Source organism: Bactrocera oleae, chromosome 2 (genome assembly GCF_042242935.1).
Source record: "Bactrocera oleae isolate idBacOlea1 chromosome 2, idBacOlea1, whole genome shotgun sequence".
Taxonomy (NCBI): Eukaryota; Metazoa; Arthropoda; class Insecta; order Diptera; family Tephritidae; genus Bactrocera; species Bactrocera oleae.
In genome coordinates, this window is record NC_091536.1 from 55733178 (window position 1) to 55754417 (window position 21240).

General features: G+C 34.8%; 4 protein-coding genes across 9 annotated transcripts in view; all 4 read left to right on the top strand.

Moving 5' to 3' along the window:
- Positions 1-21240, top strand: part of RYa-R (RYamide receptor) — a 404709-nt gene that overhangs the window by 150307 nt on the left and 233162 nt on the right. Inside the window, exon 1 of one of the 4 annotated variants that reach the window (XM_070113209.1) lies at positions 13461-13524. The exons of the other annotated variants lie outside the window; for them this stretch is intronic. The gene's annotated coding sequence lies outside the window, so the exon portion shown is untranslated. Of the gene's footprint in view, positions 1-13460; positions 13525-21240 lie in introns of those variants that run through there. 4 annotated transcript variants of the gene reach the window in all.
- Positions 2369-3726, top strand: LOC138859039 (phospholipase A1-like). Of its 2 annotated transcripts, none has more exons than XM_070113206.1 (3): positions 2369-2526; positions 2587-2854; positions 2931-3726. In XM_070113206.1, the coding sequence occupies exons 1-3, from the start codon at positions 2484-2486 to the stop codon at positions 3652-3654; spliced, it is 1035 nt and encodes a 344-aa protein (XP_069969307.1). In that variant the 5' UTR covers positions 2369-2483; the 3' UTR covers positions 3655-3726. The 2 variants fall into 2 exon arrangements, with proteins under 2 accessions (XP_069969307.1, XP_069969306.1); XM_070113205.1 differs by having other exon boundaries at positions 2381-2526; positions 2581-2854.
- On the top strand, positions 6323-7680 carry LOC138858998 (phospholipase A1-like). The gene has a single exon (XM_070113118.1). The coding sequence runs from the start codon at positions 6383-6385 to the stop codon at positions 7064-7066; it is 684 nt and encodes a 227-aa protein (XP_069969219.1). The 5' UTR covers positions 6323-6382; the 3' UTR covers positions 7067-7680.
- LOC106625307 (phospholipase A1) lies at positions 19504-20860 on the top strand. Of its 2 annotated transcripts, none has more exons than XM_070113208.1 (3): positions 19504-19660; positions 19721-19988; positions 20065-20860. In XM_070113208.1, the coding sequence occupies exons 1-3, from the start codon at positions 19618-19620 to the stop codon at positions 20786-20788; spliced, it is 1035 nt and encodes a 344-aa protein (XP_069969309.1). In that variant the 5' UTR covers positions 19504-19617; the 3' UTR covers positions 20789-20860. The 2 variants fall into 2 exon arrangements, with proteins under 2 accessions (XP_069969309.1, XP_069969308.1); XM_070113207.1 differs by having other exon boundaries at positions 19516-19660; positions 19715-19988.

Below are 21240 nucleotides of genomic sequence, written 5' to 3' on the forward strand. Positions count from 1 at the left end.
GCAAAATATAATTTAGTTGTTAATGTTAGCAATTTTATATTTGGCATGGTTTAATAATTTCATTAGATCTTGATAATAAAATATTTCGATTACTTTGACGTGTTGCGGAAAGTCCATATCAGTTATTTGTTATCATTATGCAAAAATTGTTATTATTCCTTTGAGTAGAATGATTTTTTTTCGAATGACAGCATTACTTTTTGAAGATAGAAAAAATTTAAACTGGTATTGTCACCGGATGGGCCTTTACTAATTAATTATATATTATAATAATAAAATAAATTAAAGATTTTATTATCTTGTATGTATATATTTTACTTTTAGAAAGTTCGTAATACATTTGGGTGAAATAGGAAGAATACCAGGACCACAAACTACTAGGCATATAAGGATTACTTTCGAAACTAGAGCAAGTGGGCTAATACCTTTCTATTGGCAACATATGATTAATAAAATGATTTCCATTCCGCGATTTGTATACCGTATTTCACCTAACGTAAAGTCATTTGAATGATGTGAGTCAATGTCTTCCCATATAGCCATACACTCACTCAATATTGATTTCTTTGAAACAGATTGATAATCGATATTTGTGAGAACTTAAGGCTCGGATACGTGCAAATAAAGCACTTCCATATTTACATGGTAACATGGTGAGAAGTGAACATTATGCCTATTGGAGGAAGCTATCAAAACCCCTTTTCCAAACATTTACACCTATACTTACTCCTTTGCACTTATAGAACTTTATTTCTTCTTCTAAATTTAAAATAAAATTAAGGAATTTATTTATATTTTGTGGGAAGTTGATTTAATTTTGAAGGGTTAAGTGGAAAATTGCTTCTTGGCGAATTATAACTTGATTACCCATATTCTTCAAAAACTAAAAATTATAGCCTTAATATAAGGAATAGCTTACTAATCCAATCTGCAAAGATACATATTATTTCCCCAAATGTATTTATATCTCGATAGATTTAAGAAATATAATCATTATCTCCTTCCTTTTTTAACGACAAGAATTCTTTTACAGTGTACTTAGCACGTTTTTGCAACATATTGTAATAAGCTGATTTTACTAACAATTAACTTTATTTATACCGTTTATTATTTATGTTTGTTTACATACGTATTTACTAAGTTTATGATTTGTTTAATTTATTGTAGTGTGTATAGCGAATAGGCCCAAAAGTAATTGAGATAATGAATGAAAGCAAAGAACGTTGACGTAGCTGATAGTATATAAAAAACTATTTCAGCTCACGGTGCTTTTTATTTCTTATTTGGATAATTGCTTGGAGTATAAGAAAAAAGAGTTTTTAAGTATAAGAAAATTAAGTAAATATTAACTTATAGTAGATTTCTCACATTACTAAGTAGTTACTAATTTAAATTATGTAGACTTAATGTGACATATTAAAAATAGATTGGTCTCTATCGATTAAAAACTATCCTGTAAATGATATATATTATATATCAGCAATGGGCATGCCCGCTTCTTACTTAGATTAGTCATGCCGAAGTCCGGATATTTACTGCCAGTACCTCCCGTAATGCCATTTTTCCCATGAATCCATGCTAATGACAATAATGTTAAGTTGTTTGATGCACTCCAGTACCATTGATTTGCTTTAAACGTAAGGGATTATCTGATGTGTCGCTGGAATATCACTGAGAATGATTAAGCGTTCTCTATGATAGTTTTTCTCTAAAATAATCTCGAGTAATGGACGCAGATCTCAGCTTAACAAATATTTTTAAATAATGATTTTGGTAAAACCACGAACGGTGTTGTTTACAATAACAATGAAATTTTGAGCGTTCGATACAGTCATGACGTTGTCAATGTGTTGTAATACCAGTGAAGAAGAAAGGTCATAAAGTGGTATTTATTCTAATATTCCAATAATTTCTCCACAAAGTTTCATAAACACTGGAGGTTTTACGTGCAATAAGAGCGAAATTCGTGTTAGTGAAGAGCTTAGTTAATTTAAAAGTTACTACATATCTATTATTTATTGCTTGAATGTCTAACGAAGAGTTCCGCGTACAATAATCCTTATAAAACTATACCATATATATACATATATAAATATATACATGGGTAATTCATCCGCTAAAAATGACATACCCACCTGAAACGATGAAAAATTAAAATTACGATTAAATATGCATTTTGCCATAAAATTCCATACACTACTTGCAGTGTATATTTCTAGTATCTTATCTTCCTAATAATAAGCCGCATTGGCGTACTTAATCGATATTTTACTAAAACGGCGGCTTTTTATCAATTAAATTTTAAATGTTTTCATCAAGATAATGTCGGAGCTATCGCATTTGATTTTTTCATCAATAAACTTCTATCTTGCCAATATGGGTTTGTATTGATCGATGCATTTCAAAGCAACAGATGCCCCACTTGTTATATAAATTGAGTTGAGTTCATTCAAGAATTATTAGTATTTTCTATTGACTTAACAATGAAAGTCGTAATAATTTTAGCAATCTGTTCGCTGACCACAGGTAATTTACCGCTGGTTATAATCAGTGCATGACAATTTATTAGCATGTCCTTAGTTGTAGCCGTAGCCAGCCCTGAGGGAAGAAGTGAGAACAGTGAGAATGGTTGGTATATTCCTCAAGCTGATGGCTCATTAGTTTGGGTCTCAACCGAAGAGGGTGAACAAATGTTGGCTGATTTAGAGGAGAAAGAAGAAATAGAGGGTCGCATTTTACCAGTACCAGTGACTTTCTACCTGTACACAAATAGAAACCCGTTTAAAGGACAAAAAATTACTGAAACTGCCAAATCCATTACCAATTCCGACTTCGATGCTAGCAATCCAACGAGGTATGATATAAACTGGTTGAAAAGTCTTTTAAAAAGCTGTTAAGTAAGTATATAAGTAAACATCTAAATTCTACAGATTCGTTATACATGGTTGGACTCAGAGCTACACTGCCGGTATGAATAAAGATATTCGTGCTGCCTGGTTGGGACGAGGAAAATACAATGTGATCATTGTGGATTGGACACGAGCACGTTCCGTTGACTATGCCTCCTCTGTTGTTGCTGTACCTAAGGTAGGCAAAAAGGTGGCCAGCATGATTAACTATTTGGTCGAGAACTTTGGTATGAGTTTGGATGAAACCGAAGTTATCGGTCACAGTTTGGGTGCTCATGTGGCCGGTTATGCGGGTAAGAACACTAAAAAGGGCTTGCTTCACGCCATAGTCGGTTTGGACCCTGCCCTACCACTCTTTAGTTACAACAAGCCCGACAAACGTTTGAATGCCAACGATGCTCATTATGTCGAGTCCATTCAGACCAATGGCGGTCAATTGGGTTTCCTTAAACCAATTGGTAAGGGCGCTTTCTACCCGAACGGTGGTAAGACTCAACCTGGTTGTGTTTTGGATGTAACTGGTGCCTGCAGTCATGCTCGCTCCACCGCCTACTACGCCGAAGCTGTGGCGCGTGATGACTTCCCCAGTATGCGTTGTAGTGACTATGAGGGAGCAGTGAGGGATGAATGTGGCGGCTCTTACAGTGGTGTGAAAATGGGTGCCGTGACAAATGCTTATATGGTGAATGGTGATTATTATGTGCCCGTACGTAGTTCTTCACCTTATGGTTTCGGTTCGGCTTAAAATAATTGCACATAAAGTGATGAAAATAACGAATTTACTAGAAAATACAAGTATATTGATATGAAAGTATAAGTAATTTTTTATTTATAAAGTGTCTTGCATGCGATTCAAACGGCTTTAGGCGCTAGGCTAGTAATTCTCCGAAACATAATTGTGGTTAGCGTTGCAAGCAGTGTATTAAACATTTTTATTAAATATTTTTTGTTATCCCAAATACGGAGCTGAAAAATAAAAAATTTTAAATCCCACGTATTTAATTAATAATTTAAAAAATAAATTGTTTTAGAATTAACAATTTTTCTCGTTTGCGTATTTCTTTTTCTACTATTTTATAATTCAACTTCAATACTCTAGAGCACAGGGCGGCAAATTTACACATACAGACTACAAATCAAAATTTTTAATTTTTAAATCCCAAATATTTTGGAATTCTACATTCCGATGTTAGGATAAAAAATAAAATTTTCATCGGGATTGAGAATTGAAAATCAAATGCTGAATGCTAACCTCAGGTTTAAAAAATGAAAATTTAGTTCTTAATCCAAAATTTTTGAATTAATACATTCGCAACCCCGATTATAGTATTAAAAACTGGTTAAAGCCAGATTATTCTTCAACTCTTCACTAAGTTCATTGCTGAACTTAACTTTCACTCGAAATGAATTCTGAGAAACCCAGTTATGTACTATTAAAAATCGTTTGAAGTTATGATCTTCAGTAGTATTTATATCCAAATGTACATGCCACAACAACAAGCGCTAAGTTACTTTCGCAATTTGCGCGGTTAGTAGGCGGGGAAATTATTTCGGGTGTTAACAAAACTTTGTATTAAATAAGTAAGGAAGGCTTAAGTTCGGGTGTAACCGAACATTTTATACTCTCGATATTCGCAATTATATTACAAAATCTTGCGTAAGAATTCAATATTCATTTTGAAGAAATCGAATATATTACAATCAAATTTGGTATCTTATTAACTCATATTATTTATCATAAAATGATTTAATTTAATTACTTATATTGGCCTACATACTACTACTAAGTACATGGGGGCTTTGGAAACCAATCACCCGATTTTACTTATTCAGCCATAGATACTCAGGTCCACATATTCGGTATCATGGGGCCGATTTCGTGACATTTGATGTCATATCTCACGTGACCTATTTGTATACATTTGTCTTCCGATAACTTCCCTGATGTTCGAAATGTATACTGTACAATGAAGGAAATAAGTAGAGTGTAAAAGTTTGTTTTATGGAATGTAGGCGTTGTTGTTTTCCATATTTGCGCACTCCCACACTGTATTGTATTATGATGTCAATATAATGTTCTGTAAAGAATTATGTTGAAAGAAGTTCAGTATTTTCAGAGATATAGGATTTCACATAAAATTGGGGCGCCGCCCCGCCGATTGTCCAACTCTTACAGCGACCCTATACAGCCTTTCCCTATCATCTTATTTGTGAAATCTAGTGCTTCTGGGGTATTTACTTATTGTGTTATCGCAGATTTAGAAGTTTTCAATATAACCGTTATATGGGGAGTGGGTGTTACGAAGATTTTCCGGGAGCGAAATAGGTTGAAATAGTTATAATGGTTTGTGAGATATGATGCCTAGGAACATATGTAGTAAATTTCATTAAGATATCTCAAGTTTTACTCAAGCTATCGCTTGCACGTGCAGATAAGGAGACAAACGGATGAATACACAATCACCCGTAATTCAACTCGTCTCTTGATCCTGATCATGTATATATATATTACCCTATATCTAACTGAATTCATGTCTTTAACATCTTTCTAATGACATTACATTTTTTTACAGTGTACCCATCACTATTTGGTAATATACGATTATTGTTATGAGCTGATTTTACTAGCAATTAAATTTATTTTTACTGCTTCTTATTTATGTTTGTTTACATACACATTTACTAAGTTTATTATTTGTTAACTTTATCGTGATTTGTTGTAGTGCTTATAGCATGTATAGGGAGATAACCGATATCAGCACAGGGGTCTAAATTGATTTATAGTTAACATAAAAGAAATAAAACATAAGTGGTCCGATTTTTCAAGGCCAAGTTATAATAAAAACGCGGACTTACAAAATTGTTGCTTTTTAACTCAAATAAACTCAATACAAGTCAAAATCCAGTTTTGTTCGAAGCTAAATTAAGTGAGTTAGCTCTCAAGAGAATAGTTCCAGAATAGGCAAATTTAACAGTAAAGATGAGTATGAGATGTACTTTATACAAAATGAGGAAAATGTATACATTCATGGCAATGTGGCAAGTTCGTAACAAAATGCCCGTTCTTTAACTTAGGTTAAATTAATTTACATCAGCTTACTGTCGATATACTAAATAGTTAGCGGAAGAGATTAAATACAACTTCTTGAAATGTGCTTTCAAATTTTCTTCTTCCGATTCCAAAAACAATAGTTGTATAAAAATATGAAATTCGATTTCTAAAACCAAACCTAATCATTCAAATGATGATGATCAGAAACTTTGATTAGCAAGCAGCGAATCGAACAAACAATACCAGAGTTTCAACTTCCTAACCTTTTTTTTTATTTTTTTACACCAATTCCGACTTCGATGCTAGCAATCCAACGAGGTATGATATAAACTGATTGAAAAAAATTGTTTACATGGGTATAACCTCTAAATTCTAATATAGATGCGTTATTCATGGTTGGAGTCAGAGCTATATCGCCGGTATGAATAAGGATATTCGTGCTGCCTGGTTGGGACGAGGAAAATACAATGTGATCATTGTGGATTGGACACGAGCACGTTCCGTTGACTATGCCTCCTCTGTTGTTGCTGTACCTAAGGTAGGCAAAAAGGTGGCCAGCATGATTAACTTCTTGGTCGAGAACTTTGGTATGCATTTGGGTGAAACCGTAGTGATCGGTCACAGTTTGGGTGCTCATGTGGCCGGTTATGCGGGTAAGAAAACTAAAAAGGGCTTGTTTCACGCCATAGTCGGTTTGTACCCCTCCCTACCACTCTTCAGTTACAACATGCCCGACAAACGTTTAAATGCCAACGATGTTCATTATGTCAAGTCCATTCAGACCAACGGCGGTCAATTGGGTTTCCTGAAGCCAATTGGTAAGGGCGCGTTCCACCCGAACGGTGGTAAGACTCAACATAGTTGTCTCTTGGATGTAACTCGTGGCTGCAGTCATGCTTGCTCTTATGTTTACTACGCTGAGGCTGTAGCTCGTGACGACTTCCCCAGCATGCATTGTGGTGATTATCAAGAAGCAGTGAAGGACAACTGTGGCAGCTCTTACAGTGGTGTGAAAATGGGTGCCGTGACAAATGCTTATATGGTGAATGGTGATTATTATGTGCCTGTACACAGCTCTTCACTTTATGGTTTTGGCTATGCTTAAAATAATTGCATAAAATTGATGATAACGACTGATTTTGTAATTAATAAGATAATATTAGGATATTAGTTAATTTTATTTATGTCTTGAGCATTTAATTTTTTCAAGTTGGCAGTAATACTCAGAGACAATTTTGTGGTATTGTGTAAGTTGTTAAGTTTAAATTATTCCTTTACTCCTCTTTAAACACACAGCTGAGCTAAATTTACCACAGTCAGTCGAAATAAGTAAGGTATTAGGAACATTTCAAAGCGATCGATCTTTATTATTATTTATATCAAAATTTACATGTTCCTGTAATATATAGTTAAATTCTAATCTTTGATTAATCTATCAGTTAGTCCGTTCATCAGTCATGTGTTCGAGTGTACTCTTTTGAACTATTTTTCGCAATTAAGCGACGAATGCAAACTATGCGATGTGCAATAATGATTAGGTACAAGAGGACTGCTTGTTGCAAAACTATTTTTCGAATTTAGGAATAAAGTTCGACGACGAGGGATATATTGCTTGGGATTATTGTCAAGGAAATACCTTCAGGTGTAGGCAAAACTTGGTTTTAATAATGTTGCAAAAGAATTCAACACATGTTACATTAAAATTTGTGTCTTATTAACTCATTTTATATATATAGACTAAATTAGTTTTATAACAATAATTAACTTCCCTTTAGCGAAAATTAAAATTTAATATATTGTGGTGATGAGCAAACCTTCAACCAAAGGATTGGAATTTATTAATTTAGGTATATGACGCTTTAACCAAAGTCTAAACCAATTCTTTCATAGTAAGCGTTAAACCACATTTTTAAGAAAGCGTATTCACTTAATTTCACTAAAATATCACATATTTGGACCAAACAAAACGGTTTAAAGAGAGGTGGGAACTCGGAAATTACTATATGGCGTATATTGCGGGCTAGAAAAGATATGGGCTGATTGCACAAACTTTTGGCATTACTCAGGTAAACTCTACAACCTATTTTCAAGCAATTTAATAAACATATATCTCATACACTGACTGACAATTCGGCACGAGGTTTGTTAGAATAACGAAAATCTCTATTTATAGTAGACATACCATAGTCAATTTGGGTAAGTCGAGGTCCAATTTCACATTTTTTCGATATTAGACTACTTACCACTATTAGGTAGATGGGAGATGATATTAGTTCTATGGGGTCTAGGGCAAGCTCTCACCCGATTTGATCCATTTTTGGCACAATGTTGCTCCGTCATTTTTGTCACTTTCTTCTGTAAAGCCCTTCTGTTCCATCCTGGGTGTGAAATGTATTATCTCTGGCGGGTTTATTTATTGATTTACGGCACTTTTGGTAGTTTAAACTTAACCACAAAATGGGGAGTAAGCGGGGTTATCATCCGATTACACCTATTTTTACACTGTAGTAATAGTTGCCAAAGGGATTTATCCTGTGCAAATTCGGGTGTTAAAGCTGATATGGCTTAAGAGATATATACATTAATTCAACATTTTTGAAACCACAGATGCCTCTCCCTAATGCTTGCATCTAATTGTGGAGCTTAGTTATTACAATTTTTTCATTATTTGCGTTTTGTGGGCGTTGATTAATTGTATTCTGCAGTACCAACCTTCTTACGATGCTCAGAAACGTGTGTACCAAGTTTCAGCACGATATCTCAACTTTTACTAATTTACAGTATGTACAGATAGACGGACCGGGATTTCCACTCAGTTCGTCATCCTGATTATTTAAATATATATAACCCTATAGCGATTAGTTTTAGGTGACACAAATAACCGTTAGGTTAGCAAAACAACAAGACTCTGTAGCAACATGTTGCAAGAGTATAAAAATGTTAAATTTGAGATATGATTGAACAGTAGAGTGTGCAACACAAATATTAACTCTTTAAAAATTTTAAAACAAATGGGATTGTAGTACTAGGACGCCTAAAATCATGCTAAAATTAAGTACTTGTGGAAGTTTAATAGTAGAATATAGAAGTTGGTCAGTTTTACAAAAATTAGACAAATGTCATTCAGTTTAGATTAGTGCGTATCTGAAGTCAGTTGCGTCCGTAGTTTGTTCGTTAAATAGGGCTATGTCGTCGATGTAATCAAGGAAGGATCTCTTGATGATCCTAGGAGGCGTACGTACGTTGGCAATAATAAAGCGGTCATATGTGAAGCGAAATAGTATAAGTTGTCGAGGGTAATACCAAGAATCTTAGGCTTTCGAATTTTTATACCATTTCATGAATATGTTCGCAGTGGATTTACCATTGGCGAGTGTTAGGCTCCTAGAAGAGAAGAAGCAAGAAAGCTAACCATCTGTCAAATACATTGCCATTGAGATTGGTGGTTAAAAAGGCACCCAGTTTTTTTCGTATACTATCCGGCGAGGATAAATGCTTGTTGAGCTGCCGATTGCGTAACGTAGCAAAAAAAAAGCGGTTTTAAATTCACTGTCAGCTCAGCTCAAGGTCTGTATAGCAGATCTGTTATCAAAGTGGCTGCATATTTTCATAAAAGAAGCCGCAATTCAGAGAAGTACATCTGCTGCTACACTGATGGCTGCCATTTTTGCTTGAAAAAAACTACAGTGGTCTGGCAATCTGAAGCAAGAGTTGATTGAGAGACCCCACCGATTCCCAGTAGCTCATTTACAGCAATATAGGACAGTCAGTGACTTCTTACACTCTCCTCAACATTGGGCTTCAATGACAGATTTCTATCAAAGTAGTACATCTGCTGCTACACTGATGGCTGCCATTTTTGCTTGAAAAAAACTACAGTGGTCTGGCAATCTGAAGCAAGAGTTGATTGAGAGACCCCACCGATTCCCAGTAGCTCATTTACAGCAATATAGGACAGTCAGTGACTTCTTATACTCTCCTCAACATTGGGCTTCAATGATAGATTTCTATCAAAGAGGAGGTCAAGAAACTTCAACTTTTTGAAAAGTTGTTTCCGGGATTTTATACTTCCTTGTAAATAAAGCCAGTTCAGTTTTATTTGGATTGACAGCTAAGCCAATCCTTTTCGCTCAGATAGCTTCCACATAGAGGTATACTTATGTTAACTCATAGATGGTATTCAGGAATTTTCCTTTAACTATGTGGGTAACATCAGCTGCATAGACTTTCACCCGACAGCCTCGTCCCTCGAGTTATTTCAACAGGTAATTTACCTAAGATCCATAGTATAGGAGATAGACCCCGCCCCGCGGGGTGCCACTATTGACCTTTCGTAATGCACGCCGACTGAGAAGAGAAGACAATATACGAGATGATTGAGGTTCATTTCAACATCAAACTTATCCAGAGCACAAACGATTTTTTCCGTCCGCGCATTGTTGAATGCTACCTCATTGTCGAGAAGTGCCCCCACAGCGTATTCCTTGTGCAAGAGAGCTACTCGAGCCATGACAAAACGGCGTGCAGAGCAACGTCTACCGACCTGCCTTTATTGTATGCATGCTGAGCCCTCAGTAGCATGTCCCTTAGTACAGGTCCCCTGATGTACAGGTCCATCAGCCTTTCCAATGTCTTCAATAGAAGCGAGGAGTTGCTAATAGGCCTAAAATCCTTGAAATTCACATGAGAGCTCTTACCGGCCTTCTTGGCGAACAACACCCTTACCTGCCTCTGCGCGCCGGGAATCTACGCATTCGCAGATAGATCTCCATGAAACTCTTTCGGCTTTCTTTGTTTTTGACTTGTATATAGCAAGTTCGTCTTGTACAGCGCTCAAGCACCGCCGGCTTTATTAAACAGCTTTTTACTTGAAGATCTGCCTTTCCGAGTTTTCAGAGGACAAGAGCTTTTAAGTTTTGCACGCTGCGCTGAAGACATCGGCATACTCATCAATTGCATTGGCTGTGAGCACTGAGTCGCGACTTGGCTCGACTCGAAGAGTTGATCGAAGCTTTATATCCGTGTCCCTAAAATTCCTGTATGGTTTGCTAACTGGAAACAGAAGCTGATGAACCTATGATCAGAGAAAAAGTGGTCGGTCAGAACTTTTCCATCCGAAATCAAGGCGCAAGTTTTTTTTTGGTTGAGGTGAGGTCAAGTCTCCGAGCCGAGGTTCGCTTTCCTTTGCCTGGCTTCTGCTAAAGCTTTCCGTCACAATTCAAGGGGCGGTTCTACCTACTCCTCGTGAGGCATGTAGGCCGAAATCAACCAGAATTCTCCGGCGTCGTCCTTTAGCCTGGCGGTGACGACATCCTCGTTGCTGAAATGTGGTAAAAGAAAAACATTAAGTTCATTTCTGACCAACAAACAAGCTCTTGTTCCATCTGTGTTGATGATCGACAGCCGCTCTTCCGCACCACTAACAATGTCTCCGCCATCCTCTTCGAACAACTCGCCGTTTGGACATCGCGTCGCTTCGCCCCCGTCAATTATGGAGGTTGAGGCTCATCTGCTTGGCGTCTTGGAAGGATCTGCAGACCCACGATAAGAGGACTGAGCGACCTTTTTTTTAGAAGAATCACCGCTTGCCTATATGGTTCCTCCGTCCTCTTTAGCCTGATCACCTTCCAGTCGTGAGCGCGCAGAGAAGGATTGCAGTATCGCAATATCTCCTCAATTTCTTCAGGACGCAGTGGTCATTATTTCTATTAGCTTAAGTGCGGATTACTTAAATGTCTAAATATTAGATTCTTAATAAAATCCATATCGATATATTCTTGATAAACTTTCAAATTTAAAACATTTCATATTCCATATTCGTTTTAATAGTTTTGACATCCGCTTCATTAATTAAAATATCTACCAAAGAAACTAAATAAGAACCCCTTTTTTGATTATGTTAACTGATATAACAAAAGCACTTCAAAGTACCACTTGCAGAGTCTTGAAAAATAAACTATTATCTGATAATTGTATATATGTATGTATGTGTTAATAGAAATGCTTACCATATATTACTTATATCGGATATGGTCTTATATTTTTCTACGTAACCAATAATTTGAGCATTTCTTATGACTGAATCAATAGAATGAGTCAATAAATTTTATATGTTTTCCTTTATCTGATGCACTCGTGAAATGTACTGACTTATGTACTGAACAAAAAGGTGTAGTACAGAAAAGTAGAAAGATATATACTCGTATTCTGTGTGTATATATTTTGCAATAAGTGTCCAATATTGCTCAAGGCGATTAATTTATGGAAAAATGCCTTTTAAGTTCGCTGAGTCTAGACAGAAATTTCCTTTTAATATTTTATGAATCTGAAATTCCTTCCTTCTGTTATATAAGCATAAATAAAGTAAAACATTCGAAGCCTATAATTTATCAGTATACATTTCTATCATCCTTAAAGAATTATAGGTCACTAAACAATCGCCGATCCAAATTTGTTATTATACTGAAGCTCAAATTTACGATCTCAGCTATGACGGCACAGAAACGGAAAAAACCTGTTGCTGTGTAATTCTGTTGTCAAACGTACTCTCTTATTGAGTATTGGTTATTTATTTTTGTTTTATCTACCTAGTATGCCGTAAAACGACTTTCATAAGTACAATTTTTTTACTGAGGGCTTTTCAAATTCGCTATTGATTGAGTGAAAACGTATATATTATACCTATATGCATATTATTTTTTGTATTACTAGTTTTACATTTCGCTAACATTCATGACCGCAGAAAGTTTGCTAGTTAGCTTGTGAAGATGGAACATTTATTTAATTATTTTGGAACTGCGTGTCTGGCTGCATCGTACTGACCGCGGGATTTAGATTTCATATAAAACCGTTAGAGGAAGAAGCTCAAACAGTCACCACGTACAAAATTCGTGAACTCAAGTCGGCTGAAAAGTTCATATCACGTAAAATTGTTACGATTGTATTATTCTTGGGTTATCGAGGACCCATTTTAGCGATCTTCCAATATTTCGATACCTTTCTTTTCTCACTGGGACCAGATCCAAATAATAGCGGGTATACTGAGGTAACAGCGAAAAAATTTTGCACTCGTTTTCGTGTATACTCTCGATTATGAGCTCGCGGGGCAAATATGTATAAAATACATGTCCGATATGTTCCTTTGACAGATTTAGAATATATAATCTCACTATCAAATTTCGAATGCGCGGTTACCGAATCAAAAAATTCCGTAACGGAAATAAACCTAACACGATCACAAAGTATGCGTAAAATGTTTATATACTTTTAGGCGTATTTTAGCATATTTCAAGCGGAAAGAATCAGTTGAAGAGATGAATGATTCAACAGTAATAATATCATAAATAAAATTAAAAAAAATAATAAAGTATTCAATATTCAGTGTCATAATATTAGTAATATATTATTATTTTGATAAATAGCTACGCCTCCTTTTGGAACAGTATTCGCTGATAAAATCAGAGCGATGGACAACTTTTCTTTCGGAAAAAAATAATTTAAAAATGAATAATGATCCACAAGACCACAAGATCCACAACAAAATATGGGACCACCATTGACGAGGTATTTTCCAGATATTTAGAGGATATCAAGTCTCAAACTTATGTTTCTAATTTCAGTTACCATAAACCTGAATAACCTTCATATATTGTAAGATAATAAAAATATTTTAAACAATATTAACTTCCCATTTATTGAATAGAAAAAACAAATTATTATCGGTCACCACGCTCAAAAAGTGTAACTTGAATTAATATCAAAGAAAAAAAAATACTGCATAATATAATAAATAATTAAAATTACATAAGTTGATAAAAAAGAAATCGTTATGCAATAGTTTTACCGCGGCTGTCCCCGAGTACCACACGTATTTTTTTTTTCTTGGCGTAACAGCCTCTTTTGGACTCCTGGACGGTGGCCCGTTTAGAATTTATTAAACCACTTACGGATAGTTGCTTCGTCTCGCTCAAAACCCGGGTAATACTCACGAAGCCACTTTTTTGTATCAATAGCAAAGCATTATTTCATTAAAAAAAATAGCGTGTCATTAAACTATTTTTTCAAAACACTTAACCTCACTCAGAATGCTATGTAACATTCCACGAATTAATTGTCGACAGGTGTAAATTCGAAATTATTTGTATATATTCAATTCTTGTGGTGCCTTCCCGGGGAGATGTCACTTACTTTTTGGATTACCTGATAACGATGGAATATGTGGGAGCTCAGCCAGATATCATAAGTCGACAAGTAGTTTTTTTGGATTCTGCTAAGATGGTTACTTATCAATCTCTTTTGACAATTGTGCTTAATACTATTCACTGTAATATTTAAAATTGACGAGTGATAGCTTAACCACTTCACAATGAGAAAGATTTAACTAATGTTATAAATTTGCATACGTGGCTACGTGGTTTCAGAAACGAGTTAAATATTTTTGCAACTCTTTTTAACTTTCATTTATTTCAACTTTATTATTGTTTTTCTGGTTAAATATCCAAAAAGTTAAAAAAAATTTAAAGAGCAACTCTAATTCTAAGCACTTTCTGTCCCCTTAAGCATGCACCTTGCAAACTAACTCGTAATAACTACAATATATTGTATGTGCAAAAGATACAGTAGACAGTAATGGAAAAAGGAAACGTTACCTTTTGCACGGCAGAAAGTTAAATAATTTTCTTTCTCGCGAATTCGCTTTAACGTCATCAATAGATGTGCATAGATACAATTTTCTCCATCCGCAGTACACTACCCAGCTAATTTTTTTTCTTTAATGGCCTAGTATTTTTGGCGAGCTTTCGCTACTTGTTTGGCCGTCCACAGGAAGAACGCGCTGTAGACGTTTCTTTGCAGTCTATGGACTCTAGGAGTTTGCTATAATTTTGAAATATAGAAAAGATTTAATCCGTTTCAATTTCTATTCGATACCCTGCTATCAAGTCCTATAGTTATAAACTACAATACTTCACAAATAATATGAGTAGCCACCGTAACTAGCCAGAGAACTAACTCATGATTTAAAGACGATAATGTGATGATTTAAAAACATACTACTTATTACAGAAATGTCATTTAACAAAACATAACAGCGGGGGATAGTCTTAAGCCATTTTATTAACATGTTTAAGTAAAGAGCTTGTTCAGAAAATTCTAGAAGATAGCAGAAAGTAATGTTCACTTATCTCAAAGAAACGTAACTCAAAATTAATTTTTTTTATATCGAACATATATTTATTCATTAACAATATATATAATATATATACAGCTATATCAAACATCATATCCTTAATCAAATGCGAAGCCATAGGAAGCAGTGCTGAGTACGGATGCACATAAATCTCCAGCCACCATAATAGCGTTAGTAACAGCACCCAATTCCACACACTGTATGAGACATCGCACCTTTACCAACTGGCCTCAGAAAACACAATTGACCACCCTCAGTTTGGATAGATTCAACGTATGTAGCATCACCACTCTTGAGAAGTATCACTCAGGAAGAGACCGCGATTCTGTCCCAAACAATCAAGCATGTCGGTGACCTTTTTGCCCACTTTGAGCACAGTCACAACACTGGATATATAACCGATAGAACGAGCGTGTGCCCAACCGAAGACGATTATGTTGTTGTCACCATGGCTCAAAAAATAATCGCGAATATTCTTATTCATATCGGCTTTGTAACTCTGAAGTCAGCCGTGAATTAAAACTCTGTTGATATTTAGAGAATAATATCAGATATATACTTACACGAAATACTGCGCTTTAAACACACTTACTTAGTGAGGTTGTTGGCATTGAAGTTCGAGTTCAAAATGGTTTGAGCGGCGACAGTAATTTTTTTGGTGTAGTTGGATTTTTTTGTGTATACAGATAATACTTAACGGGCACTAAGTTGAGACGTCGGTCTAAGGCTTCCTGTTTCTCACTCTCCGCGATTTTACTTTCCCCCTCTTCATTAATGAGTTATCGACTTGTGGTATATACCAGCCATTTTCGCCGTTCTCACGGCTCTCTTCCACAAGAAAAGCCGAAATAGCAGCTGCGAAATAAAGATAGAACCAGTGTCATTAGATTTCAATTAATCTGAGCGTTTTCGAAGTAAATAATTACTTGCTAAGCGAAAATTGCCAAAATATGCAACGCGTTCATTTCTTTAGATGTCAAGGATGACATGATACGCAACTCTTTGAATCGAGAGCGCTGTAAAAGTCCACATTTTTTATAACATTTGACAATGGTGCCACTAAGGAAAAAAATACGTTTTGAGATTTTTAATGTATTTTTTGGGTATTTTTCGGTTTCCATTTTACAGAAAAAAATACATAATTAAAATTAGTTCAACAAGCTATATATCCTATATGACGTCTAAATATATGCAAATGTATATTTTAATCACAAAAGATTTTCAAAATTAACATTTGAAACTAAATTTAACAAAATATTTTAAGATTTCAAAACACTTACAAGTTTTAAATAACCTGAACATGAACATTACTTATTTTTTATATACTCAATAAACAAATATCTTTTGATAATTTATTAGGAAGTCAAAGTTTAAAAATATTTGCTGAAAATTCTAACCAAAATATGTACAAGTATATCTGTTGACAATTGGTACTGCTAAGCGAAACAATACTCTGCGACAAAATACCTGCTCTTTCTTAAAATCAAAACTATATTTAATCTATTTAAATAAAAGTTAGAAACACTTGTGAAAGTCACTAAAAATTCTGATCTCACAAATAACCCACTGACTTCGAAATTGATTTAAGCGGGATTCTTAGTGGTAGTTCGTTATTTTGCTTGTCATCTGTTCAGTAGCTCATGAACTCGTGGTTTACTTTGGTAGCACCGAAAGTTCATGAGCTCTCTCAGAAAGCAAAGTTTCAGAAAGAGTTTCGTATCATGGTATCCATGTTAGATGTGTCAAGAAACAATTGACCCCAATAAATGTGACAAGCTTTATATATTCAGCGTTATCTACTGAAAGATACTTTGCATTAAAATTAAATGAATCACTTTTTAATCATTTAGCGTCACTGACACATAGTAACGATAAATGTTCGAGATTTTAATTACGGACACACATGTGACTGATTTGTAGTGTGTGGCCATAATTTGGCGAAGATTGCACGCTTTGCCACCAACGAACCAGATAATAACTTAAGTCGCAAAATATAATTTAGTTGTTAATGTTAGCAATTTTATATTTGGCATGGTTTAATAATTTCATTAGATCTTGATAATAAAATATTTCGATTACTTTGACGTGTTGCGGAAAGTCCATATCAGTTATTTGTTATCATTATGCAAAAATTGTTATTATTCCTTTGAGTAGAATGATTTTTTTTCGAATGACAGCATTACTTTTTGAAGATAGAAAAAATTTAAACTGGTATTGTCACCGGATGGGCCTTTACTAATTAATTATATATTATAATAATAAAATAAATTAAAGATTTTATTATCTTGTATGTATATATTTTACTTTTAGAAAGTTCGTAATACATTTGGGTGAAATAGGAAGAATACCAGGACCACAAACTACTAGGCATATAAGGATTACTTTCGAAACTAGAGCAAGTGGGCTAATACCTTTCTATTGGCAACATATGATCAATAAAATGATTTCCATTCCGCGATTTGTATACCGTATTTCACCTAACGTAAAGTCATTTGAATGATGTGAGTCAATGTCTTTCCATATAGCCATACACTCACTCAATATTGATTTCTTTGAAACAGATTGATAATCGATATTTGTGAGAACTTAAGGCTCGGATACGTCCAAATAAAGCACTTCCATATTTACATGGTAACATGGTGAGAAGTGAACATTATGCCTATTGGAGGAAGCTATCAAAACCCCTTTTCCAAACATTTACACCTATACTTACTCCTTTGCACTTATAGAACTTTATTTCTTCTTCTAAATTTAAAATAATATTAAGGAATTTATTTATATTTTGTTGGAAGTTGATTTAATTTTGAAGGGTTAAGTGGAAAATTGCTTCTTGGCGAATTATAACTTGATTACCCATATTCTTCAAAAACTAAAAATTATAGCCTAAATATAAGGAATAGCTTACTAATCCAATCTGCAAAGATACATATTATTTCCCCAAATGTATTTATATCTCGATAGATTTAAGAAATATAATCATTATCTCCTTCCTTTTTTAACGACAAGAATTCTTTTACAGTGTACTTAGCACGTTTTTGCAACATATTGTAATAAGCTGATTTTACTAACAATTAACTTTATTTATACCGTTTATTATTTATGTTTGTTTACATACGTATTTACTAAGTTTATGATTTGTTTAATTTATTGTAGTGTGTATAGCGAATAGGCCCAAAAGTAATTGAGATAATGAATGAAAGCAAAGAACGTTGACGTAGCTGATAGTATATAAAAAACTATTTCCGCTCGCGGTGCTTTTTATTTCTTATTTGGATAATTGCTTGGAGTATAAGAAAAAAGAGTTTTTAAGTATAAGAAAATTAAGTAAATATTAACTTATAGTAGATTTCTCACATTACTAAGTAGTTACTAATTTAAATTATGTAGACTTAATGTGACATATTAAAAATAGATTGGTCTCTATCGATTAAAAACTATCCTGTAAATGATATATATTATATATCAGCAATGGGCATGCCCGCTTCTTACTTAGATTAGTCATGCCGAAGTCCGGATATTTACTGCCAGTACCTCCCGTAATGCCATTTTTCCCATGAATCCATGCTAATGACAATAATGTTAAGTTGTTTGATGCACTCCAGTACCATTGATTTGCTTTAAACGTAAGGGATTATCTGATGTGTCGCTGGAATATCACTGAGAATGATTAAGCGTTCTCTATGATAGTTTTTCTCTAAAATAATCTCGAGTAATGGACGCAGATCTCAGCTTAACAAATATTTTTAAATAATGATTTTGGTAAAACCACGAACGGTGTTGTTTACAATAACAATGAAATTTTGAGCGTTCGATACAGTCATGACGTTGTCAATGTGTTGTAATACCAGTGAAGAAGAAAGGTCATAAAGTGGTATTTATTCTAATATTCCAATAATTTCTCCACAAAGTTTCATAAACACTGGAGGTTTTACGTGCAATAAGAGCGAAATCCGTGTTAGTGAAGAGCTTAGTTAATTTAAAAATTACTACATATCTATTATTTATTGCTTGAATGTCTAACGAAGAGTTCCGCGTACAATAATCCTTATTAAACTATACCATATATATACATATATAAATATATACATGGGTAATTCATCCGCTAAAAATGACATACCCACCTGGAACGATGAAAAATTAAAATTACGATTAAATATGCATTTTGCCATAAAATTCCATACACTACTTGCAGTGTATATTTCTAGTATCTTATCTTCCTAATAATAAGCCGCATTGGCGTACTTAATCGATATTTTACTAAAACGGCGGCTTTTTATCAATTAAATTTTAAATGTTTTCATCAAGATAATGTCGGAGCTATCGCATTTGATTTTTTCATCAATAAACTTCTATCTTGCCAATATGGGTTTGTATTGATCGATGCATTTCAAAGCAACAGATGCCCCACTTGTTATATAAATTGAGTTGAGTTCATTCAAGAATTATTAGTATTTTCTATTGACTTAACAATGAAAGTCGTAATAATTTTAGCAATCTGTTCGCTGACCACAGGTAATTTACCGCTGGTTATAATCAGTGCATGACAATTTATTAGCATGTCCTTAGTTGTAGCCGTAGCCAGCCCTGAGGGAAGAAGTGAGAACAGTGAGAATGGTTGGTATATTCCTCAAGCTGATGGCTCATTAGTTTGGGTCTCAACCGAAGAGGGTGAACAAATGTTGGCTGATTTAGAGGAGAAAGAAGAAATAGAGGGTCGCATTTTACCAGTACCAGTGACTTTCTACCTGTACACAAATAGAAACCCGTTTAAAGGACAAAAAATTACTGAAACTGCCAAATCCATTACCAATTCCGACTTCGATGCTAGCAATCCAACGAGGTATGATATAAACTGGTTGAAAAGTCTTTTAAAAAGCTGTTAAGTAAGTATATAAGTAAACATCTAAATTCTACAGATTCGTTATACACGGTTGGACTCAGAGCTACACTGCCGGTATGAATAAAGATATTCGTGCTGCCTGGTTGGCACGAGGAAAATACAATGTGATCATTGTGGATTGGACACGAGCACGTTCCGTTGACTATGCCTCCTCTGTTGTTGCTGTACCTAAGGTAGGCAAAAAGGTGGCCAGCATGATTAACTATTTGGTCGAGAACTTTGGTATGAGTTTGGATGAAACCGAAGTTATCGGTCACAGTTTGGGTGCTCATGTGGCCGGTTATGCGGGTAAGAACACTAAAAAGGGCTTGCTTCACGCCATAGTCGGTTTGGACCCTGCCCTACCACTCTTTAGTTACAACAAGCCCGACAAACGTTTGAATGCCAACGATGCTCATTATGTCGAGTCCATTCAGACCAATGGCGGTCAATTGGGTTTCCTTAAACCAATTGGTAAGGGCGCTTTCTACCCGAACGGTGGTAAGACTCAACCTGGTTGTGTTTTGGATGTAACTGGTGCCTGCAGTCATGCTCGCTCCACCGCCTACTACGCCGAAGCTGTGGCGCGTGATGACTTCCCCAGTATGCGTTGTGGTGACTATGAGGGAGCAGTGAGGGATGAATGTGGCGGCTCTTACAGTGGTGTGAAAATGGGTGCCGTGACAAATGCTTATATGGTGAATGGTGATTATTATGTGCCCGTACGTAGTTCTTCACCTTATGGTTTCGGTTCGGCTTAAAATAATTGCACATAAAGTGATGAAAATAACGAATTTACTAGAAAATACAAGTATATTGATATGAAAGTATAAGTAATTTTTTATTTATAAAGTATCTTGCATGCGATTCAAACGGCTTTAGGCGCTAGGCTAGTAATTCTCCGAAACATAATTGTGGTTAGCGTTGCAAGCAGTGTATTAAACATTTTTATTAAATATTTTTTGTTATCCCAAATACGGAGCTGAAAAATAAAAAATATTAAATCCCACGTATTTAATTAATAATTTAAAAAATAAATTGTTTTAGAATTAACAATTTTTCTCGTTTGCGTATTTCTTTTTCTACTATTTTATAAATCAACTTCAATACTCTAGAGCACAGGGCGGCAAATTTACACATACAGACTACAAATCAAAATTTTTAATTTTTAAATCCCAAATATTTTGGAATTCTACATTCCGATGTTAGGATA

Excerpts from the sequence above, each read along its gene's own strand:
- LOC138859039 (XM_070113205.1), top strand. The coding sequence starts at position 2,484 with ATGAAAGTCGTAATAATTTTAGCAATCTGTTCGCTGACCACAG. Across the intron at positions 2,527-2,580 it reads AATCTGTTCGCTGACCACAG|TTGTAGCCGTAGCCAGCCCT; the intron begins GTAATTTACCGC and ends GCATGTCCTTAG. Across the intron at positions 2,855-2,930 it reads GATGCTAGCAATCCAACGAG|ATTCGTTATACATGGTTGGA; the intron begins GTATGATATAAA and ends TAAATTCTACAG.
- LOC138858998 (XM_070113118.1), top strand. The coding sequence starts at position 6,383 with ATGAATAAGGATATTCGTGCTGCCTGGTTGGGACGAGGAAAATACAAT.
- LOC106625307 (XM_070113207.1), top strand. The coding sequence starts at position 19,618 with ATGAAAGTCGTAATAATTTTAGCAATCTGTTCGCTGACCACAG. Across the intron at positions 19,661-19,714 it reads AATCTGTTCGCTGACCACAG|TTGTAGCCGTAGCCAGCCCT; the intron begins GTAATTTACCGC and ends GCATGTCCTTAG. Across the intron at positions 19,989-20,064 it reads GATGCTAGCAATCCAACGAG|ATTCGTTATACACGGTTGGA; the intron begins GTATGATATAAA and ends TAAATTCTACAG.